General features: G+C 35.6%; 1 protein-coding gene across 1 annotated transcript in view; it reads left to right on the top strand.

Annotated features, from left to right (window-relative positions):
• The window catches only part of ITGBL1 (integrin subunit beta like 1), a 126,891-nt gene that overhangs the window by 38,079 nt on the left and 64,650 nt on the right, over positions 1-24,162 (top strand). Inside the window, exons 3-5 of the mRNA XM_079319842.1 lie at positions 15,519-15,665; positions 18,452-18,574; positions 21,622-21,762. Of these exons, the coding sequence (XP_079175968.1) occupies positions 15,519-15,665; positions 18,452-18,574; positions 21,622-21,762 (411 nt within the window). The remainder of the gene's footprint in view (positions 1-15,518; positions 15,666-18,451; positions 18,575-21,621; positions 21,763-24,162) is intronic.

Here is a 24,162-nt window from a genome sequence, read left to right as displayed (position 1 = left end):
GCCTCTTTTTCTCTCCTTGGTTTCTTTTTTCCTTTCCTCAGGCTCTTTAATTTCTTTTTCATTTACTTGTAGGTTCCTTACACATGTTCTGTTTAATATTGTCCTCTCCCTGCCCCTACTGCCACAGCTGTTGACATTTTCACCTGATTCCTATTTCTTCCTCCCCTCTCCAATACTTTGCACTCCCCTTCCTTTTATCTTTTTTCTTTTCTTGTGTTTTTGTCTTTTTTCCTTTTTCCTATGGCAAGCTTTGACTTGCTGTAGGAAGTTTGTTAAAAAGAAATATGCTCATCTTAGCTTTTAATATTTTAAGTACCGTTTACAAAGTAGTTACATTGATCATGCATTCATGTACCCTTTTTTGTTTAAACCATCATAGTCATCTGAACTTAATTCATATTCATAAATTTCAGTACTGGCATGAATTTGTTGTCCTTGTCTAATCTGTCTTTCAAATTGATCTGTTTCTTAAAACAGCTACCATATCCATAATAAGCAGAAATTATTAATTTCTGTGATAATTGATTTTCCACAGAGTATGAAAGCTAGCCAGGGTTGCATACTGGGGAAGCTCTGGGAAACAAAGCTGTGCTCCCAAAAAGGAGAACAGGGAAACTTGGAGTTGTTCTTGTTTTTCAAAATCCTGTTTTAACTGTTAATAATTACATTATTCTTGGATTTTGTGACTTTACTATGGTTTTTCTCCCAAGTTAATTTTTTTGTCTCTTTTTAAAAATTCTGTTAATAGCCAATTAATTTGCTGACTAGTCAAGGTCTTACTGTAACTAGAATGGGTTTGTGATTTTGTTAAGCTTGAAGAGGCATGAATAACCAGCACGAACAGAAAAATTATTAGTGCAGTACACGTTGTGTTCCTATTAGTGTCTCAGTTGGAAGCAGAAATAGCTTGTTTTTATCCTTGAGTTCTGAATTGTCCACACTTGTTCCTTTTAGTTTCTAGACCTTTCACTCCCACCTCCTTCCTCAAAATGTTTTAAAAGTATAGAAGTCTTAGGGAACAAAAAAAAAAGTATTCTTCTATTATCAAGACATCTTGGTGAAACTTCTGTAACTTTTTTTTCTATTGTATCCTTTAAAATGTTCATTCTCTTAATCTCAATCTCAGAAGAGCATTGAGAATCTTGTTTACTGAATCTGTAATTTTAAAGGGCATTTTATCTTCTTTTTTTCATTTATTGCAACCAGAGTTCTTAGGAATTTTATCTTTTGAACGCTGACAGAGAATCTGCCCTTTTGTCTGTGCATGTGAGAGATTTGTTATCAAAAGGTACCTAGCATCCTTTGTTAGAACAGCCTTCCTTTCTTGTTGCTGTGATTGAGCTTTTGAAGATCCTCTGATGGTTTCGTTTGAAGAGAGGATACCTCTGTCATGAGCAAGAGTGATTAAACTAGAGATTGAAACCAGACATGAGAAAATCACTGTGAATTTTGCCATTGACTTCATCAGGCCAATCTCTTCTGTATCCTTCTCTGCTCAGTACTCATTCTGTATGTTCTCTGCCATTCCTTCCTGTCTACCTTCTCTCTAGGAAGCAAATGCACAGAGCAAAATGTAGGGACAAGCCCACTGACTTCTGTGATCTGAGTGTAAAGACAGGGAGTGGCTCACCTTGAATACCTTGGGAACATCAGCTAAACTTATTTGCTTTACATGTCTTCCAGTGTGTTTTATTCTGTATCTATAAAACCTGGGTAATTTTTTTCACCACAGTTTCTGGACATTGTAAATGTAAATGGCCACACAAGAATTCAAGACTTCACCTGAAATTACTTTAGAACTTTGGGATATATTTTACCATGTGCTTCAAACTTTGTAAGGAATGGAAAAAGTCATTCAATTGTTTGGAATTTTTTCTAAATTCGTTACTTATTAACACTACATTTAAATGTGCATTGAGGAGAGTAACAACATAAAGAGACTGAAAAGCTCAATTATACCACCCACACCTAGAAATAATCCTTTTACACTAAGGAACTGGAACAATGTTTTAAAAGCAAATAAAACAATCTGTTCACCTCCTATCCATTATGTTCTTTTAATTGAGAAGATTTCCCTGATTTATTTTGAACCAGGAAATCAAAATAGAGTTAATTTCAGTTTGCCATGAATTGCAGTCTCTGGTATTTTAAAAACTTATAATACTGTGCTGATTACTCTTTGTTTAAAAGGATGGTAATCTGTGCATACTGCCACAGTTGGAGCTCTGTACCCACCTGCCAGCTATTTTCTCACTGTTTCTCTGGGCAAGGAGGTTTTTTCATGTTGCTCTTTGAGAAATTTGATGCCAAGAATAAGTAATATAATAGCTCCTACTCTGCAGAAGCCTCTTTCTAAGTTGTCTGACCTTTTACAGAAAGGTTTGAGCTTGTTCACCCACCCAATTATGGTGATGTGCTCAAGGCACTTAAGTCAGTAACCTCTCTATCTTATTAATATGCCTACACTGTTTTTCAGACTGTGCTGTGCAGAACTGTGGGGTGCTGTGAACTGTATGTAAAGTTTTCAAAAAGGCAACCGAAAAAATCAGTTCTCATACACATCTCACAAAATATATGAGTTTTCTGAAAATGGTCACATTATATGGGAAATGGCTAGGGGTCTAAAAGGCAAGAATATTTTATATCCTGGCAAAGACTTCTTTTCTCCAGGTGTAAGCTCTAAATCAAACCCAGCTGCTTAGTGCTTTCCTAATAGTAGTAAATCTATCTATCTATGTCTGTCTGTCTGTCTATCTATCTATCTAACCTGCCTACCAACCTACCTACTTACCTACCTACCTACCTACCATATAATTATATTAATTTAAATAATTTATTTATATAAAGCTATTAGAAAGTGTCCAAAGAAGGGCCTGGACAGAAATCAATACAAGGCGTAGCTGAGGTCATTTGGTTTCTTCAGCCTAGAGAAGGGAACACTGAGGGGAGACTTCACTGCAGTTACAACTTCTTCCTGAGGAGGAGAGGAAGGGCAGGTGCTGATCCCTGTAGGGTCAAGGGACAGGACCTGAGGGGATGGTAAGAAGCTGTGTGAGGAGACATGAGAAAAATATCTTCACCTGGAGGGTAGATGGGCACTGGAACAGCTCCCCAGGGCAGTGGTTACAGCACCCACCTGACAGATTCAGGGAGCATTTGGGCAGTGCTCTCAGGAACATGGTGTGATTCTTGGAGTTGTCCTGTGCAGGACTAGGAGATGGACTTCGATGATTCCTGTCAGTCCCTTCCAACTCAGAATATTCTATGATTCTGTGACCCATTGGGAAAATGTAAACTTTTTTTCATCTCTGCCACCTCTTTGTCTCTGGCAGTCTTACTATTTGCAAAGAAAATGCTATGAATTCTTGAAGAATCCTATTTTGAATGCCTGATTTCTTCACCAATCCTTTTCTTGTTCCATTAGCTTAGCTTTCCTTCTGATGGAGTTAAGACACTGGATGAGGAATATTTTCAGAAGTGAGGTTGCTGCTGATCAGACCTGACCTTTTCTTGAAGACACTGCAATTGCAATATATTTTAGCCTCTGTTGGCTCAGGAATTAAATTTCTCAAATATCATATACCATGTTTTGGAAAGTGAAGTCCGTTTAATTTCACTGAGAAGCAGTGCACAACTTGGTAAATTGGTAAATCTGTACTTTGAAAAATGTGATAACAACGGGTGCTGCAGGAGGTTTGGCTGACTGTAGAAAAACTGTCAACCTGAGGCATGTTCTAGGAAACAAGATCCATCTTTATTTTGCTGAGCTTCAGATTATTTAAATACGGCAATCTCTGAACAGGTTAAAACTTCACAAATATTTATCTTTTCTAAAAGCATAGGGGAAAATTTAGTGTTCAGAGACGATTAGTATTCAAGAAAGCAAGGGAAGAAAAACCTAATAACTAGCAATACAGAGGGGGAAGAGTATATCCAAAACAAATACTGAGAAAAATTCATTTAACATTTGGCAGTAGATAAATGTGGACACAACTTTATATACTCAGAATTGTATTTAATTTTTGATCCATTATCTCCATTGGAATGTTGAGGTATAACCTATGACCCTTATGTGTGTCAGATACTTTAAAAATCTTCTAAAATTAGATTTTGAGGCACCTATATCTTTTCCTCTACTAATGGTCTATTAAAACCATGTGCAATACTCAGTTTGTTTTTAAATTTTAGTGCAAGCTTGAATATTCTGGTTTTATACACCCCTTATTTTTGTATTGAGCTTTCTCTATATGCTAGCAAAAGTATTGGAACATTAGTGACTCAGGGATTACTAGGTGGTATTTAACAATTCAAATCTGTTACAAGCTGCTGTTTCCCATTTCTGTTTTCTGTGTCATGTGTATCTGCATAGTTTTAAAGAGAAAGGAGCCAGATTTCCTACCAGAAACAATTCTAAAGGATGTGGTTAATTATATTTATGATCTTGAGCTGTAGGAAGAACGTACAATTCCTTAATTTCCTACATACATAAAAATACTATTTTAACACCACTAAATAAAATTATCCATTTTAATTAACTAAATATATTTATCGTTAAATTACAGATAAATTGCTTTGTAAAGCATATACAACTTTGATAACAAATATTAACAAGCTAACTTTAAGAGATAACACTTAATAAATTATTTCAGATAAGAAAGCACATCATCTAGGAGATCCTGGGTTTGAAAATTGAAGTTTTTGGATCACCAGTCAGGCATTTCTTAAGCACATTTACTGAATAGCGATAACTTTTATGATGCTGATAGATTTATTTTAAGTGTAATCATTGTAGGAGGCTTGTAGTTGTTTTGTGAGGGTATGTCCCCTTTTCTTAAATGCCAAGGAGATACAGCAAAAAGTTTTTGGCTTCTGACTCAGTGGTGGATCCACAGTCATCAAACAGGGCTTGTTCAGCGCATTGGCTTTAATAAGGTATAGGTTCTCCTGTGTGCAGCTCAGGATTGTGCCAGACTTGGTATTTTGACCCTTTCACCACTAGGTTTACCATGCTGCAGATAGTATTTGACTCATTTTTGTACTCTTTGGAGCTGTCTTACCCAGCTGGCTTTTTCTGTGTAATATTTCTGTAACTTGCATATTTAATGTGCACTTTGTTGCCAGCAGATAACCAGAAATGGTAAAATGTCCAGGATTTCATTAGAGAGTGCTAAAGAAAATTGTAACACACCTTTGCTAGGGTTTGTTGTTAATCCTAGTATAAAGGCTCTCAGACTCCATAAGGTATTGTTTAAATTATCTTTTATTGGTATTTTTTATTATAGATAACACAAGAAGGAAGAAAAGCAGATAACCTTACATCTCCTTAAATTGTGCAGCAACAGAAGGATTTCTAATCAAGGCATGTCAGACTGTCTGAATTCTGTCTGCACTGAGGTTCACCAGTGTGGTGGCCTTCAGACCTCTTATAGCATTTTCTCAGAGGTAACCATTATGGGTCATTTTGACTATCAAACCAAAAAAAAAAATCTACATGAGAACTTTAAAAAAAAAAAAAAAAAGGCAAAGCCACACAGGTGGCCACTTATTTTCATATGTAGCAGATTAAATGTTGTACAGCTAATCCGAGCTCACCTGGTCCTTAAAGCAAGTTTGTGGTGTCAGCCTGGGCTCTGTGTAAACTGCAGTACCAGCTGCATTCATTTTGTATGTGCAATGTCTATAACATAGCTTTACTCCTAAATAACTTTTCCCCTCAGTGATCTGATGCACTGGTAACATTTGGTTTGTATTTAGCATATTTAACTAGGTATATTTTAGCCCATGGTAGGGCTAAAATAACTATCTCTTTAGCTATCTCTTCAGTACTAATGATTCAGGCATTTGGAGACACAGGTTAAATATATTTAATAAATGTATGTGCTCTTCTGATGTTTGTTTGTTTGTTTGTTTGTTTTAAATAAAAGCCCTGCAGCATTTCTGTTTTTTTTATAGGGGGATGGTGATATTTTTAATCTCACAGGGAGCCAGAAGTTCTCCTTTCAGTCTGCTAAAAGCCTCACTTTTAGACTTACAGAGCCCAAAAATTTATGTGTCTCCACAGACCATGGAAGGAGCCAGCAAAGGATATCCGTGACAACATTTGTTAGTTAATCTGAGGCACACACCAGACTGATTAGACTCAGGAAATTGGGTTATACTGTTTTTTTGCAGGTGATTTTCCTTAAAGTAGTTGATATGAGGTAGTGATTTGTGTCTGTGTTGACAACTCAGGGATGTTTCAGCTGTTGCTGAGCAGACTTGCACAGAGTCAAGGCCTTTTTTGCTTCTCACCCATTTTCTGCTCATCAGCAAGAACAGGCTGGGGGTGCACAAGGAGCTGGGAAGGGACACAGCCAGGACAGCTGATCCCAGCTGACCACAGGGATGTCCCATATGGTGTCATGCTCTGCACATAAAGCTTGGAGGGATGTTCAGAGTGATGGCGTTTCTCTTCCCAAATCACCATCATGCATGAGGCAGACCAGCTTTCCTGAGCATGGCTGAACACCTGCCTGCCCATGGGAAGCGGTGAATAAATTCCTTATTTTGCCTTGTTTGTGTGCACAGCTTTTACTTCACCTGTTAAACAGTCTTTACCTCAACCCACGAGTTTTGTCACTTTTCCCATTCCAATTCTTTCCCCCATCCCACGAGGGGAAACTGCTCTGAAAGGTTGTCTCATGGAATGGAGTTGTTCATCTCTCAGGTATAATTTTGTTTGAATGTGCAATATCTGTGCAAAAGTCTACACTGGGAAAGTAACATATGGAAAAGCAGTCTTCTAGAAAAGCTAAAGAATACTTACTCTGCCTATTTAAAGATGTTCTTACTTAAAAGTTGATTATTTTTGATCTTCAAAAAAGAAAAAAAGTGAAACCATTCAGTTAAAAATAAGTAGGAAATCTTTCACAGAAAAATTGAATTATTAATGGAAACCTTGACTCTAGACTGTTTTAATGGATAAAACTAATTTATCTCTGTCTCCCTGAGATATTTATATCATCTGTCTAAACAGTGTGAGTCAGATTTAAAATGATATCAACTTGTGCCACCTCCAGGGTAACAAACTGGAGCTGATTCAGCTGAGTGTTGCCCTCCTTCATTTTAATCATTCAAAATATCCAATTGATTTGTATTAAAATTCAGTCAGTTCACTTTACAGGGAATTTGAATCCATAGCCAAAAGGAGAAAAAGACATATCACTGATCAGCAGTACAATTTATTCTTTCTTATGTTTTGGACCCTCTTACTACAGGTAGAGGAAAAATGTGTGCTGTCTTTGATTCTTGACGTACGTGTATGTACATATAGGCACAAACTTCTTAATACTAATTATACATGTGTAGTAATAAAACAAATAGGGTTTTTTTGGGTTTTTTTTTTGGTTTTTTTTTGTTTTTTTTAATGAATTCACTTCAAGCTATGTGAAAAACCATTTACTCTCAGAGCATTGTCCAGAACCTAAGAGTGCTAAAACTATGTATTAACTCTGCCATGTGTTGCAACTGAAAACAATTAAATCGGAGTAGAAATGTTTGGAAAACCTTTATCTCTTGCTCACTTTTTAATTTTTTTAAACAATAATGAAAAAAATATTTTAGAATTTTCTGTGAAATTAACTTCCAAAAACATTTGGCTTATGTCATCTGGAACTCTTCGATATTAAAAGCAATTATTACACATTATACTGTTTTTCTATTTATTTGCTGAAAACATTAGTTTCTAATACCTAGCTAGGCATTTAAGCAGAAGCAGGATGGAGACATAGAAAGGGCTACACAATTGTAGAACCTGACACAGAGTTGTGTGCAGAGAAATCTTAAGAGCACAGGAGACAATCTCACCTATAACTGTTTCTTGATGAGACATATTTGAGAGGGAAAAAAATGCAAAAATATATATGGAGTAATAGATCATATAAAAGAGGGAAAATCTTTCCTGGCCTCTTTCAGAAACTGTTGTTCTGAAATTCTGAAATAAAGGATTATAGTAGCATATATTAAAAAAACCCAACAAAACAGTACTATGACCAGTATATGCAATAAAAATATTTTATAAGCATTACTTTAATTTAGTTTCTAATCTTGTCAGTGGAATTGCAATTGTCAGTAAGTATGGTTCTAAATTCTAAGACTGAATAAAATCATTCATGATGAACTTTTTGGGCAGAGAAAGATAACTATAATCACACAGTGGAGAGTATTCATACCTTCCAGAGGGGAGCAATTTTTAAAATTTAATTTTTATTTTCTTTAAATTTCAATTTAATTTTCTAGTCTATTTTCATTTCTGAAGATACCAGTTTTAAGGAATTGTTTAATCTGATCCATAGATTCTTATAGGTGTATTTCTCTAATACATTTTGTATGGTGTTGATGCAAATTTTAAGCATTTTCTTAAAATACTCTTCTGCAAATGCTAATACTTTTTATCTCCAAATTTAGAAATAGTACTTTTTAAATCAGCTTATTTTCACAACTTGTATTGGGAGATGATTAGAAGGTTTATGAACTTCTGAATTCACATTGATGCAAGTCAAGAAGAAACAAGGATGTTATGACTGTAAATAATACCTTGGAGTGTGTATAGTAGAAATAGCCACTGTGTCTAGTTGATTTATAACCTGAAAATTAAATACCATCAGCAGTCATGCCCTCTCAACTAAATCTGGTAAATTTTTCTATATTTTAATGTAGGTTCTGGTCAAGTTTTTCATTTTAGAACACTATTTGATATTTGCTTACTAAAACGTTCTAAGTGATCCCTGCAACACATGGCACAAGTGCAAGAGGAATTTTTTTTTTGCTTTTCCTTAGGAAGTATCTGCAGTCGTTTGTTTAGATTTTATCCATACCTCTGTTGGAGTTATGATTTAACAACATTTATGATGTTTTCATTGTTAACGTGCTCCCAGTAATAACTAGATTGAGATGGTATGCCACCAGTTTCAATTTAACTCTGAAAATCCATTTCAGATCAACTTAAATGCACGTGGAGAACCCAGTCACTACAGAGTGCTGAGAGGCAAACTGTGGTACAGCCCTTGTGTGCTCTTGTCAGCATGGCTCAGTCACTCAGGCTGCCCCAGATCAGTGCTCAGTGGTTTTGTCTCTGGGCTACTCCAAGATCTGGAAACCCTAAATAAATGTGGAAAAATTGGTTTAATGTGAGAGCATCTAAGTGCCAATGTAGTGGGTTTTCTTTTAATTTTTAATAGCCTTTTGAGAAAAAAATAATGTTAAATTTCTTTTCACCCTTAAAGTTGAAAAGGGGCCTAAAGGGGTCTACTTTACTTTTAAAATCTCTGATGAAATTCTTATCAGGACTGTGGCTTGATAAAGGAGCTTCAGTGAGAAAATTGGCTTGAAATGTTCTATTATCATCGAGCTGCTTTAGCCTTGAAATTTCCCCCTGGATTTTTTGAGTATTGTTTCTGAATTCCAACCACTGCTATTGGTCCAGCCATAGTTTAACCTCATCCTGGCAGCACAGGGAGAGTAACAAATGGTTGTAATGTGAAGGAGGTGGAGGAGGTACTTTTGTGAAAACCCCAGCATTGCTGAACCTCCTTTCAGCAGGGGCTGGATCCCTAGGGCATACTGCAAAGTTTGAGAACACCTGGCTTTTACTGGAGGTAGAGCCACATATGCAAACAGGACTCCAGCCCTTAAAAGAGATTAATTAAATGTATAGGGATTGAGAAAAAACAGAAATAGTACAAACTTCTTATTTTTATCCCCCTAAAACTGCAATTCTAACAATTCTGGAAAAGGAGATTCAGAGAAATGCTTCTTCTGAGTTCAAGGCACAGTTATTGAGAATCTCAAATGCAACTAAGTAGAATAGTCCATTTTGCAAATCCTATCTTAGTGCAATCCAAAATGTCTTCACTAGCTTTACATTGCCATAAAGTAGCACAATCTGTTTCACTAACTGCTGGAAAGAAAGTCATCTATTTGGAAAAAAATACTAAAAACATCCTCATTGTGCTGGTCTAGGTTAAAAGGGCAGAACAATGTCTTAATTTTTTTCCAAAATTTTCAACTCTTACAGCTCAATTATCCTCCCTATCTAATGTCCCAATTGGAATTTGGAATCCACAACAATCAATTCTTCATATTTCTTTATCCATTTAATGAATTGGTTTTTTAAGATTTAAAAAGCACTTCAGGAATCACTCAGGGGTTGCTAAAAATGCATAGTAACGTGCCCAATTCATTTATCATGCCAGCTGCTGATTTTCTTCTGATTACTAATTTCATTCTTGAGAGAGGAATCCTTACCTTAGCATGAGCATCTCACCTTCCTGTAGAAAATTGATTCCATTACAATTTTAAAATGAGAACTGCCCTCAGTTGTGTTCTTGTATAGAATGATTGGGCTTTAGTTATCAAAACCATGTGGCAGCAAGGACATCTGAGTGTATTTTAGTGTCTGGCCAAACAGCCTGGATCTTCATGGTCAGGTAATACACATCTTTTGATGTGAGGGTTACTTTGCTATAACTAATGTGGCACAACAACATAATTATTATTCCAAAGTATTGTTCCAGAGGCAGTATTTCCAGTTGTGTTTACTTAATGAACCAAGAATTTATTTAAAAGCTTTGGCAGTTTAATAAGCACATGACCATAGTTTCACAGTTCCTTCTAGACAGGGAGGGCTCTATTCATCTTGCTGAAAAAATGGTGACTAATTTCCAAGGTAGCATGTTGCCTCACTGGGTTTTGTGTTGGTTTTTAAACTAGCCACCTCTAGTCATACATAAAATCTGAAAGGTATTAAGTACCAAGAAGTTTATCCTTACCAAAATTTCTATGACAGTCTATTATCAATATTTGTTTTATAAAGAAGAGATTTTAAGCTCATCACTTGGACTCATGGTGGAGTTTTCATGTGCCAGAGGTTATCCAAAAACTGAAAGATACAGGAGTTGAACCCAGTCACCTTGCTTTAATTCAAGGTCTTAATATCACGACAATTTTTTTCTTATTTTTTGCTTTCTGTTAAGGAATCTACATTTTTGCACCCCACCACTGCTCTGTAGAAAAGATAATCATGGCAGATGAACATGCATACATTCACTTATGCTCTTAGCAAGAACATGGGAGGTGACAAATCAAGTAGTTTGTTTTGACTGATTTAATTGCCTATGGCAAGTTTAAGCACAAGGATGTAGCAGATTTTAATCGCAGCAAACATTAGGATGTAATAAAAAAAACTAAAGAAAACTGTTAAAAAGGTGTAGAGAATCTTTTCCAGTAAGATGCATAAAAAATCCAATAGCACTGGTGAATGCTGCAATTTATGTAGACACATAAAATGAAAGCAGTATTCAAACTTCGTTTCTGGTCCATCAAATAATTATTTAATATATATTTTTTTTATAAACTGATGCAGTTCCACCTATAACTAAGCTGACATCATGTTCCTTTTTTATTCAAAATACATCAGAATATTTTAACCCTGATGTTGAATATTGTTCAGATATGTGAAGCAAAAGAATATAAATGAATGATCTGTGTTTGCATGCAAAAGTATCCAATGATGCATCAAAGCCCCAGCTTCCCAGCAGTTTAGTGAAAGAAGACAGACAACCTCTGAGGTCTGTTCAGCCCACACAGGACCTGAGTCACTCTGCAGAAGTGCCTGTCTCTCATGATGGATTGCACACAGAGCTCAGCAAAAGCAGGCTTCCAAATCGATGCCCTGAATACCTGCAATACAGATGTGCATTCAGAACTTTTTGTCAGACTTTTTACCCTTATATATTGCTCTTGGACCGGTAGGCATGCAAACATATAGCAGAAAAATGTATTTAGAAGGCACTTAGGTTGAGGTCAAGTGTCTAAGCTCAAAGTATGTGATCAGAGCCAAATGCTTGTGGTTTAAATTACCATCTTCCTGCTCAAATGTTTTAATTCCCAACCAATTGTAACATTGCAAGTGGCTAAAATTCTGCATATGTGTACTCTTGACAAGTCAACTCAGTCTTCCAAGGTTTAGAGACCTACTGGCAGCTTTCAAGGGTAAGCAGGGCTCAGGACCATATTCCATCCATTGTGTGTATAATTTCAGATGCAGATTTGTTACTGCTTCCTGTCCCTAGTGATTTATCTGCAATGGGAACATCTCAGACACTTGTCAGCTAAAGGCTTAGTCACACCATGTTTCCAGAGCTGATGTCAATATGCAGTCACATTCTTCTTGTTTCCAGCTGGGGAGGTATTAGCCTGTGGCATTGTTTCCTTGCCCCTAGTGTGTAATTCTGTGTTTGGGTTTCCAGTTTCAACCCACTTTCACTTCAGGTTATCAGTCCAGTTATTTTTGTTTTATTTCAGTTATTTTGTTATTATTTCATCAGTTTCCAGTATTTCCAGTTACTTTGTTATTACTTCATCTTCACCTCTGTAGTGAGGATTTACAGGTTTGTTATTGCCAAATGTTGGTTGTGTTACCTGAATTTCTTTATCAGTATCAGTAAAACACGCACAGTTCCAAAAATATAATTTGAAACAGCCAGACATCTTCTTCTATTCCAGTAATATGCCTTTTTGTCCTCATGTTATTTCCTTCCTGTAAACTATGTTGTGATTCTTTTGCATTTCTAGAGCATTTTGTGCAGAATATTTTTTTTTCATGGGTGGCATTGTGTCCAACATATATGACCCTATCATATGCATTTCCTATGTTCCTTTTCTTACAATATTCATTATCTCATAAAAGATATTCCAGGTTATTTTGTCATAATGATATTTTGGGATAAAGCTGTTATTCATTATATTCCACTTATATTTCTTCATTGTCTCTAGCTTTGCAATGCTTCATAGTTTATTTCAAATCCTGGCACAGCTCATGAGGTCACAGGCACTTGTTTTTATGTTGTCTGAATCATGTACACTCTTTTTGCTTAAAGGAAATAAAAGCTGGGTTTTATTTTTCAGACATTTGATTGCCAGCCTGATAGATTCATGAAAAGTCTTTATTGCTGAACTGCCCTTTCATGTACATGTATTTTAAGTACTCTCAAATGAAAGTTATGGGGTCTTGCCCTCTTGGTCTAGACACTTCCTTAAAAATAGTTTTATGTCTTTGTTTTCTTCTCATCTTTGATGAGTAATTTTCATTTCCAGAGAGCATGTCATTAGACACACTGCATTTCTTGCTAGTAGTCAACATCCCCATATTAATTTTGTTTTGGACTGCCTGCAAACTGTCTTTAATCTTAACTGGTTTTTGCTGCTTGGTGAAGCCACTCTTTTTCCTGTTTTCTTTTTATTTGGATGATGAAAGCACATTTTTGTACTTGCAATTTTGCAAGATCTGACCCTCCCTAACATTTTCTGTTCTCACTTTCTTCATATGTTTTCTGACATCTGACAGTTTTCCTAGCATATTAATTTTATGTTCCACCCTACAAGCTTTCTGCGTGTACCAGATATACTCTCTGAAATGACTGCTCATCTTGTTAGAAATTGAGCCCTTTGCTATAAAATGTTTCTCCCCATGTTTGAAGCTGCAAAATTTTCACAGTCTCACTGGCTCCTCAGCCAGTCGTTTTCTTAAAGGAATTACTGCATTTTCTTGAGTTTTCCTTATTTTCTTGTTTTCTGTTTTTTGTGTTGATGATGTTTTGGTTTTGTTTTTTTTTTAGTGAAGTTCTGATTTATTTGTGTTTAGCATTTATTTCGGTTACAGTTCTTTTTAAAAAATTGGAATGAATGTGTCATCACTTTGAGATACAGCTTTCTTGACCAACTGTTTAGTGAGGTCTTATACTTTTCTCATGTTCTATGTCATGTCTTTAAGTACCTGGGTCTACCTTTTATTGCTAAAATTTATTTTATGGGAAGTTGCAATCTCACCTCATAGCTTTCATAGTGCTAGTTACTCCTTATTTACTATTTCATAACATTATTTGCTTTCTAAATAATGCAGAAATTTATACACAACAAATGGGATCCTACAAAAACCTTTCTGAAAGAAATCTAAAACAAGTAAGAAAAATCCTGTGCTTTCTCTAATTTTCTTACAGCTTATCACATACTTGGTTTATACTTCCATCACATCATTACTTTCTAAGTTACCCTAGGATTTACTAGCACTTCCTGGAATGGATTATGCTGTTGTCTGTCAGTGAAGCAGAGTAGTTACTAGAGTAGGTTTTTATTCTGTATTTTATATTCTTTTTTTTCTTGTCCTTTACCAATGGAGAGTTATTCAGCAATTTTAAGGTGGCAACTCATGTTTTAAAACAAGAATTAACATGTTCTTTTATGTTTTTAGTTTATGGTTTTTGCAGCTATTGAACCATATCTTGTCTTAGGACCATATTGGAAGTCAAGCAAAGTTTTCTTGTGCAACATGAGACAACCTTTTCTAATTAAAATTGTCACTTACAATATTTATTTAAATTCCTTCTTACTGGCAGCAGACTGGACTTGCATTTTTCAGGCAGCTGACTGGCCTCAGGAACAGATGCATTTCAAATAGACTGCAATTAGATTCTGCTTTGAAGATGCAGTGATAGGAAGGGAATATTCTGTAAATCACATATATATTCAAAAGATATTTATTTTAAAATTTTACATGCTGATTTTAAAGATGTGCAATTGCTTTCATATTTCCTACCTAAAATTGTATAGGAATGATAAAGAATGAAGTGATAAAAATTTGCACCTGGAAGGTAGTGTGAGGAATTATATTTAGTACACAACATACATACTGCAAATTGTCCAACATCTCAAGCACCAGCACCCCCAAGTCCTTCTGGGCAGGGCTGCTCTCAGCCTGTTCATCCCAGCCTGTGCTGGTACTGGGGATTGCCCCAGCTCAGGTGCAGCACCTTACTCTTGGTCTCGTTCAATTTCATGAGGTTCCCAAGGGCCCACTTCTCAAGCTTGTCCATGCCCCTCTGGATGGCATCACATCCTTCAGGTGTGACAACTGCACCACTCAGATTGGTGACATCTGCACATTTGCTGAGGGTGCCCTCAATCCCTTTGTCAATGTCAATAAAATATTAAATAACATTGGTCCCAGGACAGATCCCTGAGGGACTCCACCTGTCAGTGGTGTCCTCCAGTTGCCTCCTGAGCAGTTGGCCACTGGATTCTCAATGTGACCACCCAAACAAGTCCTTATACACCTAACAGTTCACTCATCAAATCCATCTCTCTCCAGTTTAGAGAAGGATGTTGTAAGGGACTGTGTCAAATGCTCCGCAGAGCTTCAGATAAATGACCTCTGTAGCTCTTCCCTTGTCCACTGATGCAGCCACTCCATCATAGAAGAGCACAAGGTGGTCAAGCAAGCTTTGCCCTTGGTGGGGCCATGTGCTGGCTGCCTCCCTTCTATTTTTAGTTGCATATGAACTCTGTAAAGTTAATCTGTTATTTATGTTCATTTAAAAATGTAATTGATGGAATCTCTTTTAAAAGCTGGATAAGAAAATGCCACTTTCTGAATTAAAAAAAAAAAAAAAAAGACTTGACATACTCTTTCCTTCCTTTGCTAGGCCATGGAAAGTGTGACTGTGGGAAGTGCAAATGTGATGAAGGCTGGTATGGGGAAGCTTGTCAGTATCCAACTACTTGCAATCTTACACGGAAGAAAAGCAATGAAATGTGCAAGAATTCTCAAGATATCATCTGTTCTGGTGCAGGTAAGAGGTCTTTTGTTGCTTTTGATACCTTAACGCTCTCAAGTGTTATCTTGAGAATCATTGTCATTTCTAAGTAGTAATTTTGTAAAGTGTATTTCAAGAGACTGAGATGTAACTATAGATAGACTAATACGTTTAATTTTCCTATCCATACATGGATTAGGAACACCTACTTTAGTACTCTGGTTTATCCATAGCTGTTTTGAGTTGATGAAACTGCAAATGTGTCATTTATTTTCCTCATCAGAATGTTGTTGTAATGGCATTAACACAGGAAGTGATGTAATTTCTATCAAGTGTTTGTGTTTACAGAGTGTAGAAATGGCATTTGAACATATTTTTCCTGGACATTTATAAGCCGTGCAACTTTTTGAGACACTTTTGATTTGTGCCTGTGATTATTAAAATCAGTTGTAGATGTGCTGAATCATTTAAAGGAGCATTTCCATTTTCACTGTTCTCATTTGGTAAACAGTTTCTTTTCTAATTGTTTCATTTTATAACCATCCAAACTTAAATAGAAAGTCTTTTCCTTAAAAACAGAAGAAATCAGGGGAAAACCAAATGCCCTTTAGAAGGCTTCATTGAAGAATGGTACCATTTTAAAGGGCATTTTCTACCAATCAAGTTTTGAGACCGGAAATTACCCTCTGATTTTTCGATTACATTGATCTTCAAGTGAAAGAATGTTTCAAGAACCCTACTTCTGCTCACTATTGCTGGTCTTTAATTTCTTTTGGAATCCACACATTGTTGTACAAACAAATTCCTCACAAGTTAGTTGCTGACATGAACAAAGAATCCTAAGGGTTTGTGGGACACCTTAGAGAGAAGCTGGTACTTATCTAGTTTATGTTAAACTGGATAAGAAACCAGTTTAAAAACTACTAGTATGCAGCATACTGAATAAATGATACACTTAATTTATAACAATAGATGCATGAAACTTGCTATTGAGAGACATGAGAGAGAGCTAAATGAGAAACTGACTTTCAAAAGTGAGTATAGTTCATTGTGCTTAGTCAAAGTTCTTAAAAAAGGACCTCTTTCATTTCTTGGCTGTGGCCCCAGAAGGGGACCCAGTCTTCACAGGAAAATGAACATAGCTTAACAACCACTCCAAGTGCTAGGAGGAAAGTGTTTGTGGCATCAGAAAAAGAATAAATGGTTTTGCTTTTGCTGATATTAAACAGGACAGGAATTCCAATGAGACTGACTATAGAGTTTGGGGTAGCTTTGATGGGCTATTGGTGGGATTGCCTTTTGGTCTGCTACTAACACTGTTGTTGGGGTCTGGGCTCTGTTTTTTTTATCTTCAATAAAAGACAAGAAGGGGTGAAATGAGCTGTTACAAAAACAGTGCTATGCTGTCACACAGATAGTAATTTATTGTATTTTTTTTCAGTAACCAATAAAGATCGACCTAAAATTCCACTTTTCTGACTTTGTTGCTAATCATTTGTCAGAACAAGTAGGGCATCCTACCTAAACTGAGGTTCTCTATGTGAGCAATTTTCTCTTTTGGCAGTGGAAGGAATGAACATTATGATACACCATCTCTCTGACCTGTTTAGCTACCCAGTATAGGAATCAATTTTCTGTTTTATCTTCTTTCCTGTTGAGAAATTATCTGTAATGACAGTTTTCTCAAAAATTGCATTTGTATTTGTTTACCAAGTAATTGTAGCAAATAATTCTAGTTCTGTATGTTACTTATGTTGTATTATCAGTCCTATTATTATTATTGCCTTACTACATTAGCTCTTGCAAACATTTTAAAAATTTACTATTTTAGAGTGGCCACGTCTCTTACAGAGCCCAATACTTCTGTTCTTTGGATTAATGTGATGTTTATTAGAAGTTGTGCTATGCTTATAAGGGTGAAATTTGTAGGGGTATAAATATCAACTGGTTACTTCAATCTTGTGTAATATCAGTATAAAATTTCTATTTTGGAGATCTTCTCTGGTGCCAATAACCATGTTTTCAAAAATACATATGGATGTCATGTGAGGAGTATGAAGTTGTGAATTTTTAAATAAATTGGTGCTTATTTGCATAGTGATGTCATTGACTATTGAAACAACTTGTTTCAGGCCACAAGGCTCCAGTAATGTGATGTTGCACAAACTTCCTACTCTTTCGGGAAAACGGGTTTCTTATATGAGTGACATTGTGATACTTTTGTTTCTATTATCATTTTAATGTACTTGTGAGGTTTTTTTGTTTGTTTCTATTGTGCAACTCATTCATCCATTTATTTATGTCTCAGGTCAGATAGACCCTCTGAGGGAAAAGAGGGGGCTCTTCTTTCTCAGGGAGCAATAAAACAATTTTTTCCTCTTCAGGAGGCCAGGTCATGGAGGGAGGCTGCCACTGAGCTGAGGGGAAACCCTCATCAAAATACCCAAGGAGCAAATGTGTGACCTGATGAGCAGTGACAGAACAGAAATCTATTTACAAATCCATTTGCATCCTTTGCATTGCCTGAGTGTTCTGACTTTTCATTGTGTCAGAAAGCTTTTTTTTTTGGTGGGGGGTGGGGCAGGTTGGGTTGTGCTGTTAAAAGACAACTTTACACTTCCAAGGCACTTTAATGCTCCATCTCTGTACAGCTAAGATTTGGCTTTTTGTTGATAGGTATAATTTCTGTGTCTGTCTTTATTTGTGTGATGATCTTTAAATTTCATCCTTCTCAGAAATAAAATATGTACCATGTCTGACAGACTAATGAAACTCTTTCTATTATCTGCAGTCACTGAATAATTTCTCTAAAATGTCTACAGGCACATGTCAGTGTGGCAGGTGCAAATGCACAAACACAGAAGGAAATGGACTGGTATATGGCAAATTTTGTGAATGTGATGACAGAGAATGCATTGATGATGAAACAGGAGAGATTTGTACAGGTATGTATCCTAATGAGTGCAAGAAAAGTAATGAAGATTGCATGGTTCTACAAAATATCTTCACTGAATGTATAACTTGAGTAGCTCTATTTGCAAGATTTCACATTACAAATTTTAAGTGCATATCTCAGATGCAAAAATGAGCTAAGCATAAGGTTAAAGAATGAATAAATACTGTGAACATCTCTTTTTGGAAGAACTGCAGAGAGGGTTGTACAAAATAATTCACTAAGGTAATTCATAGTTTAGTGTGTCTGTCTTCAGTAGAATATATGAGAAATGTGAATGCTTCATGGCACAGATGAGAGAGAGCAGAATGGACAACATACAAGGGAAAAAGCCCCAGAAAATAGTTTATTAGGAATGTTGTCAAGGAAGCAAAAATTTAAAATATCAGGAATAAATGTAAGATGATAACTCAGAAGCAGGAGCATAAGAAAAGAAAGGAATGAGTAAGGAAAAATTTAATCTGCAATAGGAAAGGCAAGAAAGTAAGATGGAATGAACTTTGCTGATAGATAGAAAAGCAACCAAAATTCAAAGTGTTCTTTCATGTCATTATAAGGCAGGAACCTGGCAGTTAAATATTGTGCAACACACACCATTTATGGCATTATAAATGTTGTTGCCTGTGTTGTGATGGAGGCTTGTCCTTGAGCTGGAAGGTGCTGCAAACATGGTTCAAGCTACACATGTGCAGATAGTGTCCATATGCCCACAAGAGTGTTCCAGTCTGCTCCTTGACTATTCCTGCGTGGGGATAGTGCTTCCTATGTGTGTGTATGAAGAAAGATAGTGCTTGTGTAAAATAGCTTTCTCTCTCTTTTTCTTACACAGAGAGCAAAATAAATTTTTTTCATTTAAGTGCCTTTGAAGGCAAAAATAACTTTTTCTTTTTAAATCCTAGGATTAAGTAGGGATTTTAAATGAGGAATGTGCAATGGTCCTCTGAAGTCCAGATTCAGGAGCAGAATATAATATTTCCATTAATTGCCTGATATAAAAGAAGTGGAGGGCAACAATTTTTATGTGCCAGTTATTCCATTTGTATTTGCCTCTAATCATTACACATGGTACCAAGTATGATAAAAAGTTGCCATTCATTTAGTTCCAGTAAATTCTCCTACTGCTGTTTTTGTCTGATTCAGTTTTTTCCTCACATGTGTTTTGCTGCTGGTTTATATCGTTAGCTTTTTCTTAGCTTTTTGTTTTCTGTTGTTCATCCACTCATTCCATATTCCCCAAAAGACCCAATGCATCTGTGTATAAAGCTTAAAAAAAGTTTTGAAAGTTCAAAGTATGCTGATATAAAGAGACAAAAGATGTTGGTAGATTCAAGTTTTTAAAGTCAGTGATTGATCTATATAAAAGCCATGATGCCTCATGGAAGTAAAGTTTATAACCTAATGGTTTGCTTGACTTGGTTGGGTTGTTGCAAGATGAGAAGCTTATGCACACAACTTATGAGTATTGCATGTTGCTTTATTTTTTAAGAAACCTCTACAATGCAAAATCTTTTCTTGAAGCAGGCCTTATGCAGAAAAAATACATATGACAGCACATGAAGGTCCAAGGCACATGCTTTCCTCAACTTTGAGCTGGGATTTTATCCTGGGAAAAAAAATCAATGCCATGTTGAGATATAGGTGACATACATTTTAATATTTGCACAAGGGCACTGCATTTTTTAAGCAAATCAGTTCTTAGGAAAGGAGAATTTGCAAAGATGTGTTAAGCTTTTCCAACTTCAGTTGGGATTTTATCAGTCTGTTTGACTATTACTTTTTATTTGACTTTGGAGTCAAGTTTCAACTTATTTTTTAAAAAGCATCATATCTTCTAGCAAATTAAATTCTGCTCAGGATTCTTTTTTTAAACTAAGGCTTTTAACTCAAAGGGAGTGATTTTTTTTTCTCTGCCAAGAGCAAGAGGCAAATTTTATAATTTAATTAATATTTATTTGAGGAGTATAAAAGTGTGAGTGAATAATGAAGTATTGATATTTTAATCTGTGAAAATTGCCTCTAGATCAGATTATTACACTCCTTTAGCATTTCCCTTTTATTTTTGCTACTGTTCATGATTGATCTTTTCATAATAATTATTCATAGTCTTTGTTGTTTAATTATCTAATTAATTGGTTTTTTGACATTTAACCATGTAATGAATGATGTAATGAATGTCATGTAATGAAAATTCCGTGTGTAGTTGCAAAAACAGGAAAAAATTGTATTCAGCAATTGGCAGTCTTAATAATTAAGAATATAAATTGACCAGGTTATGATAGAGGTGGCCCAAAGGAAGAAAGAACAAGATCCTGACTTGATCCTTCTATTAAAGAATTAACTATTGGCTCTGGGATTAGTAAGAATTGCAACTACTTAATTTAAAAGCTTTTTGCCATGAAACACATGGCACACATACCTAGCAGATGAAAATCTACTTGCTTCACCCAGACTTGGATGATGCAACCATCTTTTTTGGGATACGTATATTTAGTTAAATGAACATCGGAAAATTTTATTTTGAAAATAATTTGTCTTTAATGACTGGATTTAGCCATGTTCTGAAATCTTCTTTACACAGAGGAAGAAGAAGGGAAGCTATATACAACATAGTTGGTGTGTAATACATCAAGATGTCTTTATTGCAACTGTCTGAGGAGTCAAGAACATACAATATGTTCTTAGACATGCCAAGTATGTCCTACGTTGATGTGTGAAGCTGTGCTTAAATTTTAACTATTACAGTCTTCAAAATTAAACTCTAAATAAAAAAAAAGTTTACAATTATAAAAATTATGATGTCACTGTTTATTGATTAGATTTAATCTGTGATTAAAGGAAAACTAGTTCTAAAGCAGAGGGGATAAGTGTAGTTAAGATGTCTTTTGTCTGGTTTTATGTATTCATACATGGTGTATAAATTGTTTCTATTCTGAGTCTAGCAGTAAAAGTTTTTGAAAGAAAAGATCAAAACAGTTAAATTGTTATTGCCTTTTAAAAACTTGCCTCTTTCTCACTGTACAAAATTTGTTTTGGCTTTAGGCCATGGAAAGTGTTACTGTGGAAACTGTTACTGTGAGGCTGGTTGGCATGGAGATAAATGTGAATTCCAGTGTGACATCACCCCCTGGGAGATCAAGAAAAGATGCACATCTCCAGATGGCAAAATCTGCAGCAACAGAGGTGTGTCATTTGCATGGACCTTCTACACATATTTATATAGTTGGCTTTTATTTTACTCTGTGTGTTCTCTACAATAGGATTTAGATTGTGATTGCTGAGAGTTTCTGCTTGTTCTCACCTATTTCAGCTCTAGATATACACTTCCAAGTGGGTAGATACCTGTGTTTAGGTATAAACTTAGACAAATCAACATCCACTTCTTGATTAAGCAAACTCAAGTTGTTCCCATTCTTTATTTTTGTAGTAAGATTGAGCAGGATAATTTGTTATTTAGTATATATTTGTTTTGGTAAGAGATCTACCTTGCAAAATAAAATATTACTAGATTTTTGAATGGATTGGTGCTGCAAGGTCACAGAACTGTATGTCAGTTCACTCTTAAAGAAGACTTATGACCCACAATGGAATGGGCAAAATGAAAACATGAGATATTTATTTTCCACTACAACCAAAAAAATACCTGTGTAATGTTCAGTAACTATGCTGTGGAATGCATAGAGATGGAAAGGTAGACTTTGCACAGTTAGACTTCACACAGTTTTTCTAACTACATGATTTTTTATCTGCACAGTTTTGGGATTTGAATTTTATCTGAGACTTCTGTCTAGTTTTGTCATTTTGAGGAAAAAATAGAAAAAAATCCCTAAAAAAAAAAAAAAAAAAAAAAAAAAAAAAAAAAGAAAGATTGCTATCATGAGCTGCTGAACAAGGATTAAAAAAATAGGCTTTTTTTTTTGGCAATAGTCCAGAATAGATATAGTAGTATATAAGCACTTAGGTACCTCTCTTAAAAACATCTCTACTGACAAAACCTGATGTATTTTGAACATCTAATCATCCTGAGAGCATTTAGAAAACCCTCTTCTCGTAATTAGGAGGAAATTGAAAGTTTGGCTCAAATACAGAGATCATGTAGGCTCATGTAGTCTCGGGACTTCAGCATAAAATTTTCGTGTAGTTCTGGATATAATAGATATCAAAGTGTCTTCACATGAGATGCTTTCTCGCACTGAGAAAATAATTTATTGGCAGAGAATTTCTCATCAAAGCAAGCTTTTAATCAAATTTGAAATTTTAATATGTGATTATTTCTTTAAGCTGGCATTGCAATAGGAGAAATTGTGTGAATAACACAGCTGATGTTATGAGTAGCTGCAACCTCCAATACAAAGGTACATTTGTGTGATACTTCCATGCCTTTTGGCTTTCATGTATTTGTGATTTTTATATTAATAAGATTTTTTTAGGCTTCTGACAATGTGATGTTGCTTTCCAACAAAGTATTTCTGCTCCATTTAGTACTAATTACCCAGTTTTCTGTTTATACATCTTGTGATATAAGTACAGTTCTTCTTGCCAGTCTTGAGCCTTCTAAAAATCAAATATCAAGGCTAACCTTGCTGCTCACCCTCCTTCAGTGCTAAGATGGACAAATTGTTCTTATATTTTCCCCTGCACTATTTAGTCAACCAGTTTAGACCACATGTGAAAATTTAGATTTTTAAACTTTGGTGAGATTATGTTCTGCGTTCTGACACTCAGCTCAGCTGATCTAAATTAACTTTGAAGTTGTTTCAGGGAGTATTAATCACTCTCCAGAGGCATTTCCTCTTGGTTAGTTAGTTGGTTGGATGTTTTTTTTCCTTCTTCAGTAATGTCACTGAATTGTGAAATTATAAAAAATTAGGCACACATTTCTCGAGGGCTGTCTCAGGGTTTGTAGCATTATACAAGGCTGTAGCTCTTCCTGTTTGTGTCATGCATGCTGGATTGTGTAGACCTTCTCCTTTTATTAGAGAATGTGCCATAGCTATGTGTACTGTTTAGTCATCCTGTCCTGGTGTCCTCAAATGCATTATATTGTTTAGAGTAACCTAAATAAGATGACAAAGGTGTTGGCAGAGTAGCAGAAGGTGAAGCCACTCTGCAAGAAATGAACTGCATGCATCAGTAAGGTCAGGCTGGTTCTACAAGCCTGTTAGCATCTCAAAAAAAGTAGTGAGTGTGTTGCCCTCAAGCATATTTGGATTTCTGAATAAGGAAAATATCTTTTTTTTGGTTGGTTGGTTTTTAGTTTGTTTTTTTTTTCAGATTTTCCTAAATAAGTAGGGCACATATTCTCTGCGTACGAATAAAAGATGCAAATTTGGTTTTTGTCATATTCACATTTCTTCTTATTGTAAGCAACAGAGTGTGGCCCTGAATATTGACTTGGGAAAAGTGGAGAAGTATCCTTTCATGTAGATCTGTGCTGCTGTTCTTCTTAGGTAGAGAATGACCTCCTAGACATTTTCAGCTGTGTTAGTTTGGATTCTCTTGTTGTTTAAATGTTTATGCTTTAACAGCCATTAATTATCCTCTGTGCCCAAGCCCAAGTCATTTAAACAGAATTGATTTTTA

This window comes from Erithacus rubecula, assembly GCF_903797595.1.
Source record: "Erithacus rubecula genome assembly, chromosome: 1".
Classification (NCBI taxonomy): Eukaryota; Metazoa; Chordata; class Aves; order Passeriformes; family Muscicapidae; genus Erithacus; species Erithacus rubecula.
The sequence above is the reverse complement of the archived record's forward strand: the minus strand, read 5'-3'. Positions and strand labels throughout refer to the sequence as shown.